This window comes from Pleurodeles waltl, chromosome 2_2, assembly GCF_031143425.1.
Source record: "Pleurodeles waltl isolate 20211129_DDA chromosome 2_2, aPleWal1.hap1.20221129, whole genome shotgun sequence".
NCBI classification, from domain to species: Eukaryota; Metazoa; Chordata; class Amphibia; order Caudata; family Salamandridae; genus Pleurodeles; species Pleurodeles waltl.
In genome coordinates this window covers 579,645,280-579,663,256 of record NC_090439.1, presented here as the reverse complement: position 1 = coordinate 579,663,256, position 17,977 = coordinate 579,645,280, and the positions used below count along the sequence as shown (strand labels likewise).

Below are 17,977 nucleotides of genomic sequence, written 5' to 3'. Positions count from 1 at the left end.
GTGACATCAGGTCTGCCTCCAGCTGGGCACACAGTTCATGAATAGTGGCTCGGTCAAGCCTGTATGTCAGTATGACATGTCTTACCTCCATTGTTGACAGGTCCACCAGCGGTCTGTACACGGGAAGATTCCTCCATCTCCTCGCATTGCCCAGTGGACGGTGCCTAGGAAAGACAACAGCGAGCACAGAGTCAATCAACCCACAGGTACGTTCCCACAGCTTGCACACAACACGATTCACTATGCATTGAATGGTTTGTATGAGTGTTGAGGAAAGGCCTAGGTATCTGTGACGCAGTAGAAATTAAGCCATGTGGGCCCTTGAAATGGCGGCTGCCTGACCTGTGAAGTGTGACAATGGGATGTGAGGTAAATGCGCTGGCGTGGCACACCGTGGCGGTAGGCGGTCGAAGACCTCGGCGCAAAGCCGCATTGGTTAACATAGAACCCTATGGGTTTCACGAGCCAATGACGATGTGCGCTGGCGGTCGCGGTACGCACCGCCGCGGTACGCACCGCCGCGGGCGTGACCGCCATTTTCTATCTACTTAATCACTCGATACCTGATCTTCCACAGGAGAGGACCTACACTGCAAGTGCTGCTGTGACCTCGGTATGGAAGAGACAATGGCTGCTGCGACTGGGGAAAGGGCCCCTGCCTTCACTTCTAAAGAATTGGAGAAACTCGTGGATGGGGTCCTCCCCCAGTATGCGCTACTCTACGGTCCTCCAGACCAACAGGTAAGTACACTGGGACCATGCTTTGTGGGCAATGCCTGGGTTGAGTCGGGTGGATGAAAGATGGCTCTGCTGGGGATGGCCTCCCAACGTAGGAGGGGTGCCAGTCGTCAATTGACCCCCCTGATGTCCCGGATCCTGGCGGTGGCTTACCCCGATTTGGATGGGCGCGTGAGGACATCACAGCAGACACAAGGGAGTGAGTACCCTCTCATTCTGGTGACTTTGCGCGCAGTGGAGGTGTCTGGGTGGGGGAGGTGGGCTGTGGGTATCTCTATGCCAGGGCGATTTCTGTAGGCTAGGCCCCTCCGTAAGGCATGGCCCTGTGCCCCCGCCCCCACCTCTGTAGGGTGCCAAGTACAGCTATTCATGGCCCTGTGTCATCTATGTGTGCAGTTGTCGTCCATAGGCTTGTAGGCCATGTCCCACTGATTGAGTAGTGGACCCCAAGTGCGCAGCGTAGTGCAGGGGACTTCTGTGTCTGTTCTCTCTGCCAACGGTAGCGGTAATCCAAGCACTCAACATGTCTTTCTTTCTCTCCCCCCCCCCCTTTTTTGTGGTCTTCCTGTTCATGTGTGCATTAGCATCATCAGGCGGAGGAGAAGTGGCATCGGAGCACGAGGGAGCGCATCCCACATGGCCCTGGAGGGCCATGCAACGGACTCTGAGTACACCAGTGGGATGGAGGGCGAGGGGAGCTCCACAGCGGGGACTTGTGCTGATGTCAGTGGCAGCGACTCGTCCTCTGAAGGGAGCTCCCTTGTGGTGGCGGCAACATCCGTGCCCCCCGCAACAACAGGTACAGCCGCCACCTAGCGCACCAGCACCGCCCTCCCAGCAGCCCCTCAGCGTTTGCCCCGTGCCCGCTCACCCAGGAAGGGGGGCATCTCCTTCGCCCCAGGCACCTCAGGCCCTGCCCCTGTCACCCCTGCTGCCCTCAGTGAGGAGGTCATTGACCTCCTGAGGACCATCATTGTTGGGCAGTCTACCCTTTTGAATGCCATCCAGGGTGTAGAAAGGGAGGTGCACCGGAGTAATGCATACCTGGAGGGCATTCATTCGGGTCAGGCTGCCCATCAGCGATCGTTCAACGCTCTGGCCTCAGCACTGACGGCAGCAATTGTCCCTGTCTCTAGCCTCCCCCCTCCAACTTCCTCCACCCAGACCCAATCCCCTGTACCTCTGCCTATCCCAGACACACCTACAGACCAGCCTGCACACACCTCAACACCCAAGGGAAGCTCATCCAGACATAAGCACCACACATCACACAAGCATTCACACAAGCAACATCCACATGCAGACACACCAACACCCACTGCCTCCACTGTGTCCCCCTCCTCCTCGTCTCCCTCCTCCCTCCCTGTGACGTCTCCACTCACACTTGCATGCACAACATCTTCAGCCACTACGTCCATCACCAGCACACCCACCAGAACACTCCGCACATGTGCAGTCACCACCCCCACTACCATTTACACGTCCCCTGTGTCCTCTCCCAATGTGTCTGTCACCCCCTCTTCCAAACCACACAAACACAGGCAGCCACCCACCCAACAGCCATCCACCTCACGACAGCCTCCAGCCCAAGCACCTGCACCCAAAGACACCAGACTTCACACTCTTACAACCACATCCTCTTCCTCCACTCCCATATCCACTACACCTAGCCGTCCCTCTCTTTCCAAATTGATTTTCCTTTCCAAACTTGACCTCTTTCCAACAACTCCCCCACCCCGTCCATCTCATAAGACTGCAATCAGCACCTCAGCCACCACCAAACCAGGACCGATCAAGACTGTTGTCCAAGGACTGTGGAGTCCCCCACCCTCAAGGGCAGCTAGTTCTGCTAGGAGCCAAGGCACTGCCAGCCCACTCCCGGAAAAACACCCAAAGATAACCAGTGCCCGGCGCGAGAGGCCAAGGACACCAGGGACCAAAATCCCTACCCTGGCTCCGGTTGGAAGTGGGGTGCCACCTGGCACACCGCCAAAGGTGGGAAAGGGCCACAGACGACCAGGGAAGGGTGGGAAGGGCAGCACGCACGACAAGTCCGGCAGCAGGTCAGCTGGCCAGGAGGGCCCCACCAGCCCCATCCCAGGTGTGCAGGAGGACACCCAGAGGCCCGGTACGGCAGCCCAGGAGGGCCCCGCCAGCCACAGCCCAGCTGCCCAGGAGGGCCCCGCCAGCCACAACCCAGCTGGGCAATGAAGGAGCGCCACCACAGCCCAGCTGGGCAATGAAGGAGCGCCAGCCACAGCCCAGCTGGGCAATGAAGGAGTGCCAACTCAAGCACCGCTGAACATGGCAAGGACTGCCAAGGCAAGCACCGCTGAACAGGGCAAGGACCGCCAAGGCAAGCACCGCTGAACAGGGCAAGCACCGCTGAACAGGGCAAGCACCGCTGAACATGGAAAGGACTGCCAAGGCAAGCACCGCTGAACAGGGCAAGGACCGCCAAGGCAAGGCAAGGACCGCTGAACAGGGCAAGGACCGCCAAGGCAAGCACCACTGAACTTGGCAAGGACCGCCAAGGCAAGCACTGCTGAACAGGGCAAGCACCGCTGAACTGGGCCCTTCATCTCAAGCACCGCTCCGCTGGGCACTGCCGTCTCAAGCACCGCTGAACTGGGCCCTTCATCTCAAGCACCGCTCCGCTGGGCACCGCCGTCTCATGCACCGCTGAACAGGGCACCGCCGTCTCAAGCACCGCTCCGCTGGGCCCTTCATCTCAAGCACCGCTCCGCTGGGCCCTTCATCTCAAGCACCGCTCTACTGGGCCCTTCATCTCAAGCACCGCTCCGCTGGGCCCTTCATCTCAAGCACCGCTCCGCTGGGCCCTTCATCTCAAGCACCGCTCTGCTGGGCCCTTCATCTCAAGCACTGCTGAACAGGGCCCTTCATCTCAAGCACCGCTCCGCTGGGCACCGCCGTCTCCAGCACCGCTGAACTGGGCCCTTCATCTCAAGCACCGCTGCACTGGGCCCTTCATCTCAAGCACCGCTGCACTGGGCCGTTCATCTCAAGCACCGCTGCACTGGGCCCTTCATCTCAAGCACCGCTCCGCTGGGCCCTTCATCTCAAGCACCGCTGCACTGGGCCCTTCATCTCAAGCACCGCTGCACTGGGCCCTTCATCTCAAGCACCGCTGCACTGGGCCGTTCATCTCAAGCACTGCTGCACTGGGCCCTTCATCTCAAGCACCGCTCCGCTGGGCCCTTCATCTCAAGCACCGCTGCACTGGGCCCTTCATCTCAAGCACCGCTGCACTGGGCCCTTCATCTCAAGCACCGCTCCGCTGGGCCCTTCATCTCAAGCACCGCTCCGCTGGGCACCGCCGTCTCAAGCACCGCTGAACTGGGCCCTTCATCTCAAGCACCGCTCTGCTGGGCACCGCTGTCTCATGCACCGCTGAACAGGGCACCGCCGTCTCAAGCACCGCTCCGCTGGGCCTTTCATCTCAAGCATCGCTCCGCTGGGCCCTTCATCTCAAGCACCGCTCCACTGGGCCCTTCATCTCAAGCACCGCTCCGCTGGGCCCTTCATCTCAAGCACCGCTCCGCTGGGCCCTTCATCTCAAGCACCGCTGAACAGGGCCCTTCATCTCAAGCACCGCTGAACAGGGCCCTTCATCTCAAGCACCGCTGAACAGGGCCCTTCATCTTAAGCACCGCTCCGCTGGGCACCGCCGTCTCAAGCACCGCTGAACTGGGCCCTTCATCTCAAGCACCGCTGCACTGGGCCCTTCATCTCAAGCACCGCTGTACTGGGCCCTTCATCTCAAGCACCGCTGTACTGGGCCCTTCATCTCAAGCACCGCTCCGCTGGGCCCTTCATCTCAAGCACCGCTGCACTGGGCCCTTCATCTCAACTACCGCTGCACTGGGCCCTTCATCTCAAGCACCGCTCCGCTGGGCACCGCCGTCTCAAGCACCGCTGAACTGGGCCCTTCATCTCAAGCACCAATCCGCTGGGCACCGCCGTCTCATGCACCGCTGAACAGGGCACCGCCGTCTCAAGCACCGCTCCGCTGGGCCCTTCATCTCAAGCACCGCTCCGCTGGGCCCTTCATCTCAAGCACCGCTGAACAGGGCCCTTCATCTCAAGCACCGCTCCGCTGGGCACCGCTGTCTCATGTACCGCTGAACAGGGCACCGCCGTCTCAAGCACCGCTCCGCTGGGCCCTTCATCTTAAGCACCGCTCCGCTGGGCCCTTCATCTCAAGCACCGCTGAACAGGGCCCTTCATCTCAAGCACCGCTGCACTGGGCCCTTCATCTCAAGCACCGCTGCACTGGGCCCTTCATCTCAAGCACCGCTGCACTGGGCCCCTTTATTTCAAGCACCGCTCTGCTGGGCACCGCCATCTCAAGCAACGCTGAACTGGGCCCTTCATCTCAAGCACCGCTCCGCTGGGCACCGCCGTCTCATGCACCGCTGAACAGGGCACCGCCGTCTCAAGCACCGCTCCGCTGGGCCCTTCATCTCAAGCACCGCTCCGCTGGGCACCGCCGTCTCAAGCACCGCTGAACTGGGCCCTTCATCTCAAGCACCGCTGCACTGGGCCCTTCATCTCAAGCACCGCTGCACTGGGCCATTCATCTCAAGCACCGCTGCACTGGGCCCTTCATCTCAAGCACCGCTGCACTGGGCCCGTCATCTCAAGCACCGCTGCACTGGGCCCTTCATCTCAAGCACCGCTCCGCTGGGCACCGGCGTCTCAAGCACCGCTCCGCTGGGCCCTTCATCTCAAGCACCTCTCCGCTGGGCCCTTCATCTCAAGCACCGCTGCACTGGGCCCTTCATCTCAAGCACCGCTGAACTGGGCCCTTCAGCTCAAGCACTGCTGGCCCATTGGCGGAAGGGGCAGTGCCGCATCTGTGTCGGGCAGGGCTGCACGAAGCACTCTGGGCACCAGTCCCCCTCCAGAACCAGTGGAGACTGTCATCCACTTGAGAGACTGTGGCTTTGCACTCCCCAGGATGGTACAGTGGGCAAACCACCCACTGTATGGACTTGAGAGACTGTGGGTTTGCACTCCCCAGGATGGTACAGTGGGCAAACCACCCACTGTATGGACTTGAGAGACTGTGGGTTTGCACTCCCCAGGATGGTACAGTGGGCAAACCACCCACTGTATGGACTTGAGAGACTGTGGCTTTGCACTCCCCAGGATGGTACAGTGGGCATGGAGGCCCTTCGTGGATCTGGCGTCGTGTACTCATGTGGCTGAGGTGCCCCCCCTTACCTTCCCCCTGAGGTGCCTGTAGTTTTTCTATCTGATGCCCCTGCAGTGTTCTCTCCGTTGGTGTCAGGTATCCTGTGTGGGCCTTGCCCATGTGATTTGGGCCCAGTGGTCCACGGACAATGACTGCTAAAAGTATCAGACTTTTAATATTTATGTATATATTAGTTTTAAATGTGTGATATTTTTATATGCCAATAATACAATATATTCGACTGTTTGTGATCATTTCATTTTTTCTTTGCATTCTTCCGGGGGGTTTGGGGGTTGTAACAGTGATGTATTGCTATGCATTGATTTGTGTGTTGTAGTGGGTGAGGGTGGTGGTGGGTGTGTACCGTATGTGTGCCCGTAATATTTTCTCCTCCCCCCCTCCCCTGTGTCGTAGGTGCAGTACTCACCGTAGTCTTCTGCGCCGGCGTTCGTGCTCCTGGTAGAGGAGCAGGAATACAATAGCTGGTAGGATGTGTAGTTCGGGTTCCATGCTGTCCAGATTCCTCGTGGGGTGTATGGAGGTGAGCGTTTTTCGTTTGAAATGTCGGTTTCCGCCGTGTTTTTATCGGCGGGGCTACCGCCCCGGAAAAGGTGGCGGATTGGTGGGTTGTGATAGGGTGGGCGGTACATTGACTCCCGCCTGTCTGTTGGCGGTGACCGCCGCGCTGTTTGTTTGTCCCGCCGTGGCGGGCGGAGTGTTAATGTGGCGGTCTCTGTTGGCGGTTTCCGCCAGGGTCAGAATTCCATTTTTTTAACCGCCAGCCTGTTGGCGGGTTAGCCGCTGCTTTAACACCGACCGCCAGGGTTGGAATGACCCCCATAGTTTGCAATTGAGTAGATGAAGTGAAGTCAACATTTTAATGGGAGACCTTTGTATAAAAGGAAGGAAGCCATGAATGGAAAGGAAGTGTCAACATAATGAAAACTGGATCTGCTGCAGACATTACAAGCACAATCTGAGTAGCTCATGGGTGATATCATGACAAGGAATCCTCCTTCTTTAGTATTATGGAATGTGGGTTGACAGGCCTCTACAAGTCAGAAAAGGTCTCTTTGATTAGACCTCTGTGATTCACAGCTTGACAACTTTTCAGAATAACTACGGTTAGCCGGACCTCCCCCATTCATTGAGCAAGGGGTGGTTTCCACCCTATTTACTTTTCATCAAATAATTTTTCTCAGGCCTGTTCTGGAGCACTCTAAGCCCTTTAACATTGATTTTTTGCTTGTAGGTTATTTTGTGCATGTGCCAAGATTCACACTCATTAGAACTTCACGAACATTAGGGATTCACATTCACAACATTGCACATTTAGACAGGTTTTCTAGGTGTATAGCTGTAATATACTTTACAACTACTCTGACTGACTGTTGTCAGTGAATTCAGTAAAGAATAACTATTTTCATAGCGGGATCATTGGCCCAAATGAATCTTTCCTGTATATTGATTATTACGCTTGATATTGTGTAGTATTGTGTTTTGTGTAATTTCAGTTTTACCTGAACTGTTTATACAGTGAATGTATTTTATATATGTGTTATTACTGAAACTGTTGTGTACACACAACTCTTGGCTAAACATTTATGGTGTATTGTGTCTTAGGGGGTCATTCTGACCCCGGCGGTCTGAGACCGCCGGGGCCAGGGTCGGCGGGAGCACCGCCGACAGGCCGGCGGTGCCCCGCAGGGCATTCTGACCGCGGCGGTTCGGCCGCGGTCAGATGCGGAAAACCGGCGGTCTCCCGCCGGTTTTCCGCTGCCCTTGGAATCCCCCATGGCGGCGCAGCTTGCTGCGTCGCCATGGGGGATTCTGACACCCCCTACCGCCATCCTGTTCCTGGCGGTTCGCCCGCCAGGAACAGGATGGCGGTAGGGGGTGCCGCGGGGCCCCTGGGGGCCCCTGCAGTGCCCATGCCAATGGCATGGGCACTGCAGGGGCCCCCGTAAGAGGGCCCCACTGTGTATTTCAGTGTCTGCAATGCAGACACTGAAATACGCGACGGGTGCAAACTGCACCCGTCGCACATACCCACTCCGCCGGCTCCATTCGGAGCCGGCTTCCTCGTGGGGAGGGGTTTCCCGCTGGGCTGGCGGGCGGCCTCCTGGCGGTCGCCCGCCAGCCCAGCGGGAAAGCCTGAATGGCCTCCGCGGTCTTTCGACCGCGGAGCGGCCATATGGCGGCTCCCTCCACGCGGGCGGCGACCACCGCCCGCGGGGGTCAGAATGACCCCCTTAGCTTACTCTACTGCACTCTATCTAAAGCCACCCCTATCCACTGTCACTGTCCAGTCAAAAGTCTTTAAGTGAGCCCTTCTTCCAGTTGTAGGCTGTGCACCTTGAATGCTAATTCCAGGGGACATTGAACTTTCTCTCATTTACAGACCTCTGTGACTACTGTAATTTTCCACACTGGGTTACCTGGCTTGAGTGTGTCTCCTACATCATTCTGGATGACAATAAATCTTTTACTATTTATGGAACATAGGTTACAACCTTAACTATGGAGTCATAATGCCTGACTCCCTGCTAATATTGACCTAAATTCACAAAAAGTAGGAAAATTACTCTGATACGCTTTCTCCTTCACTTGACGTAAACTTGTAAAGGTTTCCTGGCTATTGCCTAGGAATGTGCGGCCCTCACAAGGTTCTAGACACAGTCTTGGAAAACAACTACAATTTCCAGTTTACTCACATAAAAATACATTTGCATAAATCTTTGTAAAACCTTGTTTCTTGAAACACAAACATGGCTTTACACTCTTACAAACTCTTTTTGCATGTGTTAATTGAACTTCTGCACTCAAATTACTTTGAGGATCATGTCAGCAGTCAGTGTTTCTTTTGGTTGCCATAGTCACCTGAACATGGGTCTACAGCATGTTAAACATAATGGTGGTCATTCCAACTCTAGCGGTCCATGACCGCCGGGTTGGAGGACCGCGGGAGCACCGCCGACAGGCCGGCGGTGCTCCAATGGGCATTCCGACCACGGCGGTAAAGCCGCGGTCGGACCGGCAACACTGGCGGTCTCCCGCCAGTGTACCGCCGCCCATTGGAATCCTCCAAGGCGGCGCAGCTAGCTGCGCCGCCGAGGGGATTCCGACCCCCCCTACCGCCATCCAGTTCCCGGCGGTCCGCCCGCCGGGAACCGGATGGCGGTAGGGGGGGTCGCGGGGCCCCTGGGGGCCTCTGCAGTGCCCATGCCACTGGCATGGGCACTGCAGGGGCCCCCGTAAGAGGGCCCCTAAATGTATTTCACTATCTGCTGCGCAGACAGTGAAATACGCGACGGGTGCAACTGCACCCGTCGCACAGCTTCCACTCCGCCGGCTCGATTCCGAGCCGGCTTCATCGTGGAAGCCTCTTTCCCGCTGGGCTGGCGGGCGGCCTGAAGGCGGCCGCCCGCCAGCCCAGCGGGAATGTCAGAATTACCGCTGCGGTCTTTCGACCGCGGAACGGTAACCTGACGGCGGGACTTTGGCGGGCGGCGTCAGAATGAGGGCCAATGTTTTATAGCATTAACCTCTGCATGATTTCTGCAAATTAAAAATGTCCTGAATAACAAAGTGATGTAAAACAGTATGTACTCTCCATTAGGACAATTGTTTCACATGCTGTCTCTTTCCTTCTTCATTTATTTATAGAAAGCAGGTGATGAGGTTGAAATAATACTCCTAGGAAACAAATGTGATAAAGAACACAAACGAGTTATACAAAAAGAAAAAGGAGAAAGGGTATGTATTTGAGATGCCTTATGAAATTTCCAAAGTATTAATTAGTTTACAACCCTACCTTATTCAAGTTTCTTACTAAGAATATGCCTTTATAACTACAAATTATTGTCTCTGTCTAGCTACTGTAATTTTATTCTGAAGAGCTGAATGGGTTTCTTACCTGCTGCAAGTATTAATTGTTAGGATTTCTAAGAAATGGGGTGTCTAGTTGGTAGTGGTTTGCACCCTGTCCAAGTAGGGACCCTCACTCTAGTCAGGGTAAGGTAGCCACACAGCTAAGATAGCCCCTTCTCTCACCCCATTGGTAGCTTGCCTCAAGCAGCCAGGCTTATCTCAGAGGCAATGTGTAAAGTATTTGTACACACACACAGCAACAGTGAAAACACCACAAAATTACTCAATACCAGTTCAGAAAAATAGCCAATATTTATCTGAGTAAAACAAGACCAGAACTTCAAAAATCCAACATCCGCGTGCAAAGATATCACTTTTAAAAGGTTGAATGAAATTGTAATTCCTTAAAATCATTGAAGTGCTTGACTGAGGCAAAGTACCTGAGATGTGTCAAAAACAAATATGATGGGACCGCAGAGGAGGTGATGCTTCGAAAGAGTCAGAGAGGCACTGCTTCCTTACTGCTGCAGGGGATGTGATGCGTCTGTTTCTTACTGCTAGACTGGGGAGTTGATGCAGCAGTTCCTTACTGCGGCAGGGGAGGTGATGCATTGTTTGCAACATGAAGCATTGGTTCCGTACTGCGGTGCGGTGTCGATAAAGTAAATGGCACCCAGGGACGATGCGTCAGAAGCGAAACTGCGATTTGTGGATCTCACCGTGATGAAGCAGGCACTGCATTGGAGTCAGGGCAGTGCATCAAGGACTACGGTGATGCGGTGCTCGAAACTTCCTGTGTGGAAAACTGTAGTTGTTGCATCAAGTGGGGCCCATGCTCAGGTGCGGGCAGCAGCATAGCATTGAATCCTTTCAGTGATGTGTCAGTTCAGAATGACACAGTGAGTCAATGCGTAGATTTCCTTCTTGTAGCACCAAAAACCTTATTTAAGGGCCCACACTGGAGTTTGGCACCACTTGGCAGGACAGGGCTCTCAGCAGCGGAGCCCAGGTGCTGGCAAATGAAGCCCTAAAACTTCTTAGCAGGAGGTATGCTCAACTCCAGCCCTTGGAGAACCTTGAAAAGCAGGATGTAGAAAGCCACGTCCAGTCCTTTCACTTCCAGGACAGAAGCATCAAGCAGTAGGCCAGCACAACAAAGCAACAGGTAGAGTGGCAGTCCCTCCTACAGCATCCAGCTCTTCTTTCTGGCAGAATGTCCTCAATCCAGAAGTGTTCCACGTATGTGGGGTCAGAGGTCCAGTACTTATACCCATGTCCGTCTTTGAAGTAGGCAGACTTCAAAGATAAGTCTTTGTAGTGCACAAGACCCTGCCTTTCTCTTTCCTTGCCCAGACACACTCCTGGGGGTTGAAGACTGCTTTGTGTGAGGACAGGCACAGCACTATTCAGGTGCAAGTGATAGCTCCTCCCACTGCTCTAGCTCAGGAAGACCCATCAGGAATTGCAGGCACACCTCAGCCCCACTTTTGTGACTGTGTAGAGTGAATCCACAAATAGCCCAACTGTCATCCTGACCCAGACGTGTGTTCCACAAACAGGCAGAAGGACAGAATAGTTAAGCAAGAAAATACCCACTTTCTAAAATGACAATTTCAAACCTACAACTCAGAAACCAACTTCAACAAAAGATGTATTTTTAAATTGTGAGTTCAGAGACCCCAAACTCAATATCTCGATCTGCTTCCAATGGGAAATTACACTTAAAAGATATTTAAAGACAATCCCCATGTTACCCTATGGGAGAAATAGACCTTGCAATAGTGGAAACCAAATTTAGCAGTATTTCACTATCAGGACGTGTGAAACAAACCTGTACGTGTCCTACCTTTTAAATACACTGCACCCTGCCCATGAGGCTGACTTGGGTCTACTTTAAGGATGACTTACATTTATTAAAAGGGAATATTTGGGGCAGGCAAGTGGGTGCCCATGCAGGAGGGCAATGGGAGATAAAGCGAGAATGCCACAAATCCTTCCCTGCCCCAACTTCCTGCAGCCTTACTTCAGATCCTGTTAAGAACAAAAGGAGACAGTTTTCCACAGGTATTTGACACACTCCTTGATCCTTATATAGACCCTGCCTGAGCTTGGAGAACCATTTGCCCTAACCAAAAAAGCAGTCCGTACCCACTGACACCCTGATTATGAGTTGCCAAGTTTTTAGTACATGGATACTGGAGAGCTGGAATTCCTCATTACCCTGGTATCCCAGCACTAAAATCAAGCAAGTAAAAGTTTTCTCCCCAGAATGGGGAATAACTAGATGGACCAGGGAATACCAGATCCTTTCAGTTTCCCAACTCCCTCCCCATCTGCTTGAAATTATATTTACTTCATAAGCAGGGTACCCAGAGTGCCTCTTAATCTCAAGTGAAGAAATTCCTGACAGCAGAAGCATGGTTGGGAGGAGACTAGGGAAAACAGTTCTATGTCTTCACCAACACATTCCTCACATTTCAACCACACAGAAAAGGAGTACACGGTCCCTTGTTCAATGAATCACAGATTAGCACATCGACATTTAACCATGGACAACCCTCACACATTATTCATTGACCACCATTCCTTGACTCCTTAATGTCTGAGTCTGATTTCCAGAGGGTCCTCTAGTGCCTCACATCTTCACATTCACCTCAGTCCCCTGTTTTAATCACTCCTGCTTTTTGTCTATCTCCCACCTCCTTTCGGCCAGTTTTGTCACCCAGGACAGCATCTCCACCCTTCTATTCACTCTCATTCTCCTATTTTTGGGTACTTGTCTGTGAACATGCCAAGATGATCCCAGGCCTGGCTAGGAAGAGCATGTAAATACTTTATATCCATTCCCTGTCATTAACTCTTCTTTTGATCAAAGTATGATGTTTGCTTTTGGGCTATCTGCCTAAAGTCAGATAAGAGGAGTATCTGAAGTTCTCCAAGAGCATAGGACAATTTTTTCTCACTTCCTAGATGTTGACATTGATGAGACAATAATAGTTTAGTTATCATGAAATATGGCACCCAGGCTCTTTTTACACACAGAAAGTGGCCAGCAGACGATTAGGTTTAAAACGGTCCTTATCCAGCCCTTTATGAATAACTTATTATTTGGACTCTCAACTTTCTCAAGAATCGTTATAAAACAGACATGATTACATCCTGAATGGCCCACTATATTTTCAATTAGTGTTGGAGGGGAAGGGATTCACTCACCAGCTGTCTCATGAGTGTTTGTTCTTTCACGACACTTGTGACTCCCACAAGGCCATGTTCTTTTGTGCCAACCCTTTCCAACATGTTATTAAATCTGCATGTAGCAGATTCACCTTGACCACAACAGAGTATATTTTCAGTTCAAGGGCTGTGGTTGAGCACAATTCTCTGTTATGTTGTCAAGTCATTATGCTTCTTTTTCTTGAAATCCACATGTATCAGTTTCACCTCTACGATCACAGAGTATATTTTCAGATGGAGGGCAGTTCTGGAGTTGGCTGCTGCCAACAGTACCTCCTCTAGGGCAGTTTATAGCATTGGGACCTTTTGGCTGAGGCTGCCCACAGACCTTCATCTCCTTTGTCTACTTGTGTTTTTTAGAGGAATGTATATTTGTCTGATCAATGTGTTTGCTGTTGTTGGTATTTCCCCCTGCCCCTACCTACAGCTGAAAGATTGAACTCTCTTTCAAAGAGAGACTAACCTTCACTTCTGTTATCTCATGAGGTTACACAGCTAAAGGAAAACTGAAGGGTAAAATTCCAGTCAAAACCCGAAGATCAGGGTCTCAGCATTACATTGAAGGGAAGCTGAAACGTCTTCTCAGTCTCCAGTCTGTACAAATTTCACCACACAGGTAGGCCACTGTGCAGCCACAAGTGTCCTTTACAGTTGGGTGCAAGCTCCTACCCACAAATGGGTGTTATCTTCTTTTTCTTAATTCTTTGAATGCAGGCAGCTCTGGAGTATTCCATAGTGTGAGCACCACAGCACAGTCAGGTCAAGGCTCTTAAGCGGCAGACTATATTATTAATTTTTCCACAAGTTGTACTATTAAGCCTCTTTAAAGATATGTAGAGAGCATTCAAAGTGTAAGACAATGTGAGCTTCTAGCAGTGCTGTTGTCTCTCCTAAAAAAAACCTTTAAAAATCTCCAGTTAGCCATCCCTACAGCTTTAGGATCAGAATCACTTCCTCTGTATTCCAGTGATATTCCTTTAAACCCACACTGTACAATTCTCAAGCTTTAGCTTTGGACCTGGAAGTGGGCATGAAGCTTGCTTCTAATAATGCTTTCTTGCTCCATATCTGGCCATGCCCATTTAGCACATTGAGGTTTCAGATCACGCCGCAGCACAGACACCTCTACAGTACAACTGATAGACTACACCCTCCTGACCAAAGATAACGACGACTCCTGCCTACTGATATTGTTGGACCTCTCAGCTTCCTTTGACACTGATAGTCATCCCACCCTCATCCTCACCTGAAGTCTTTAATAGGATACACTAACAATATCCTTCACTTGTCATTCTTATACCTATCCAATCAAAACCATTTCATTGACATGAAACTCTTCAGTTCCCATATGGTTCATATCGCCTATGGAGACCCTAATGGTTCCATCTTGTCCCTTGTCATCTTCAACCTCTACTTGGGGCTCCCCTCACTGTTAATACAAAGTGATGCTCCAACATGGTATTTGCTTCAAGGTTCTTTATTACCTAAACTACACAGATAGATTAACACAATCTTCTCACTTCAGTGCCAGCCATAAACTGCCCTTCAAGAATCTCCCCAACATTCCAAAATGCGGGACACTTACAAATCGTAACACACAAACGTATATAGTAACACATACATGAGCCCACAACACATCCCCTTCCCTTAAATCTGAGCACAAAACATAGAATTGTTTACATAACACCACCCCCTTTAAATACAAGCCAACATTTATATTGATACCTTTCAACAATAAAGTCCTTAAACCATTTGGGTGGTCTCCTAAAACCTTTTTTTCTGCTATACTCTTTTCAGCATTAGGATGAGATTCCACAGTATTTTGAATCTTGACTGACTCACATTGCAAGACATCCGTGGTTCTGTCAGAAAGGAAATTACATGCCTCTATAAGAGTCATTCAAGGAGGGAGGACCAGACTCATCAGTTCCTGGATTCTCAGAATCACTCAATGAGGGACGACTTGATGCATCCGCCCGAACCCTCAACTCCTTCCACCGTATTTCCCTGGGCCTCAGAATCAATTACAGTGTCATTGATCTCCAACCCATCCAAATCTTCACTGTTTACCATTCCATCACTCCATCCGTCCTTATTGCATAAAGCCACAAACTTGAGATTCCACACTTTGCCATTACTCAGACGAACTGCATTATGCAAAACCTCTACCAACTCTTCAGGTTCATAAAACCTACTTTCACCGTTCATTGCAAATCCAGGTTTCCTCATGCAAACCCAATTTTCCATTCCAATATTTATCTGTTTAGTACTGTTCTTGATATGGTTGTAAGCTTTGCTTTTTTGATGTCCCTTAGACATGGTGTTTCTAACCGTTTCCACAGACCATGTCACGTGCTAAATAACCACCCAGGGTTACACTTTGTCCTAGGGTTCTTTCCTCTGATTATTAAGTGATAACCCAGTAGCCTCATTCCTAGTAACCCTATATGCCCATACTTCATTCAGTAATTGGATCACTTAATCCTTGTTACTAGCATACACAGCTTGGATTACTGCCTTAATGAAATGGTTGATTCTTTCAACCATGCCATTGCCACTTGGGTTGATGATTTTTTAACTCCAATTCTGTTGCTTTATTGCTTAAATGCACCGGACTGGAACTGCACTCCATTGTCACTCAAAATGGTGGTGGGAATCATTTCTAAACTAAGCACATGGTCCAAAAAAACAAAACAACGGCATTGGTGTCATATTTCTGCGCCACCTTGACTACTGGCCATCTTGAGAAGAGAACCATGATCACTATGACATACTCTTGTGATGGCCCAACTGGTCCCATAATGTCAGTGGCTAAGGATTCCAATAGATTTTTTGAGAAATGACCTTTACTCATAGGAAGCTTAAGTGTTAGTAAAGATTTGCCAGCACTGGAGCAGTCCAAACACTCCGTGAGCATGCTTTCAATTCCAGAATCTACCCTGGCCACCAAATAACTTATTTACTACTGACTTAGTATGTCCAGTGCCAAAGTGGCCCTCATGACATAATTGCAGGATGCTAATACGCAGACCTAAAGGAGAAATAATTTGTTTCCCTGTCAATTGCATGCCACCATCAATCGATAGTTCTGACTGTACTTCCTAAAAAAGTTTAACCTTGCCAAACAAATTGCTTTTGTTTGGCCATTGACCGCCTATGAATGAAGCAATTTCTTGCAATAACATGTCATCTTTATATTCTTTCTCCCAATCCTCCTTCTTCACTGCAGGACACTCTCCATCATGTACTAAGGCAACTTGACAATCATTCCATTTCTCATGCTCACACTCCTCGAGTTGTGTTGGCATGTGGGACAAGCAATCAGCCACCACGTTATCCCTGCCAGGCCTATACACAGACTTAAACATAAAATCCTGCATCTGCATAGCGTTATAGGCAATCCTGGCTGAGGGCTTGTGGTTCCCTCTGTGGTCAAGAATTTTACTAAGGGCTTATGATCACAATGAATTGTAATAGGTCTTCCCCATACAAATGCTCAAAAATGTTCTTGTGCCCAAACACATGCCAACTCTTCTTGCTCTACAGTTGGACACTTTATCTCAGTAGGTGACAATGATCTTGATGCAAAAGCTATCACACATTCAACCCCATGTTTATCCACTTCTGACAGCATTGCGCCTAGATCCCATGCTCACATTGCTATCACCACATAAATTTACAACCCAGTTTCAAAAGCTGTCTGGTAGCATTTCTCCACAAACTTGGAAATGAATTTAGCACAGTCATCTGTCAACCAAGGAAAATATCGGGTGTGGCAGCATTTTTAATTGCTTGAACCAACAATGGTTTGGGTTTATCTCCTGACTCATTAATTACATGACCAAACATGTAACACTTTTCTGCAAATTTGCATTTGGTAAATTCACTGTCAGCCCCTTGTTTGCTAGTATCAAGAGTGCTTTAATCAATTTGGCATGATGTTCTTTCTTACTTTTCTCAAATACTAAGTGTTGAAAAGTGGATTATTGTTAAGGACCTACACTTAGCTATTGTGAGCCGGAGGCCTCCGTCAAAGTTTTACCTTCTGACTTAGTCTTTTTTTCAGGATGAGTTTCTTCACCAGAACAAAGTTTCAAGTTGGATCCAACCGACCCCGGTTTGGATACGCGACGCAGGAGACCTCAGTGAAGAATTCTACCTTTAGACTTAGATGATTTTTCGTGACAGAAATCTTCATCCGGGCCAACCTTGAAATCGGATCCCTGGAGCCCTCTTCGGATGCGCTGTGTGAGAAGCCTCAGTCAACTTTTTAAGTTCGGACTTTGTCACTTTTTTTTAGCTTTATTCCTCCGATGTTGGAAGGCCCTCCACACAAGCCAATTTCGAGTCAACGTCTTCGGATTGGCTTTTCAGGAGCCCCCGGGGAAATCCTGTGTTGGAAAATGGGTTATTGGTAAGGGCAGGTAGGTACCTATACTTAGCAATAGGCCACTAACCTCCACTTAGGTCCAGTTAGGTCTCAGTAAATTAAACCTAGCTCAACCCTTGGTAGCTTGGCAACGAGCGAAAAGACTTAACTTAGGAGACAGAGTGTAAAGCAGTCAAATATCACAAAACAGTAATTAAATAAAACACAGGAAACAGTTTAAAAATCCAAAATCAATTTATAAAAATAGATTATATTTTTATCTTTAAAATGACACCAAAACGAATAAAATCAGGAACCAGAGATATGAATTTTTAAAGAATTAATGCTTTCTAGCGCATAGAAGCAACTAGTGCTCAAAGGGTTAAAAAGGTCACACTGGAATGGAACAAAGTCCAGAGTTCAGGCCACCCATGAGATAACACTGTCACACTTACTTTCAGAAGTGTTTGATTCAGGAAAGTGGTCCACAGCACCAGCCAAGGGTTCAGAGGCTCTGGTGTGCCTCTTGGGGTCTGGGACTACAACTT

At 50.3% G+C, this 17,977-nt stretch overlaps 1 protein-coding gene across 1 annotated transcript in view; it reads left to right on the top strand.

Moving 5' to 3' along the window:
- The window catches only part of LOC138282479 (ras-related protein Rab-10-like), a 104,507-nt gene that overhangs the window by 61,199 nt on the left and 25,331 nt on the right, over positions 1 to 17,977 (top strand). Inside the window, exon 4 of the mRNA XM_069220093.1 lies at positions 9,623 to 9,712. Within this exon, the coding sequence (XP_069076194.1) occupies positions 9,623 to 9,712 (90 nt within the window). The remainder of the gene's footprint in view (positions 1 to 9,622; positions 9,713 to 17,977) is intronic.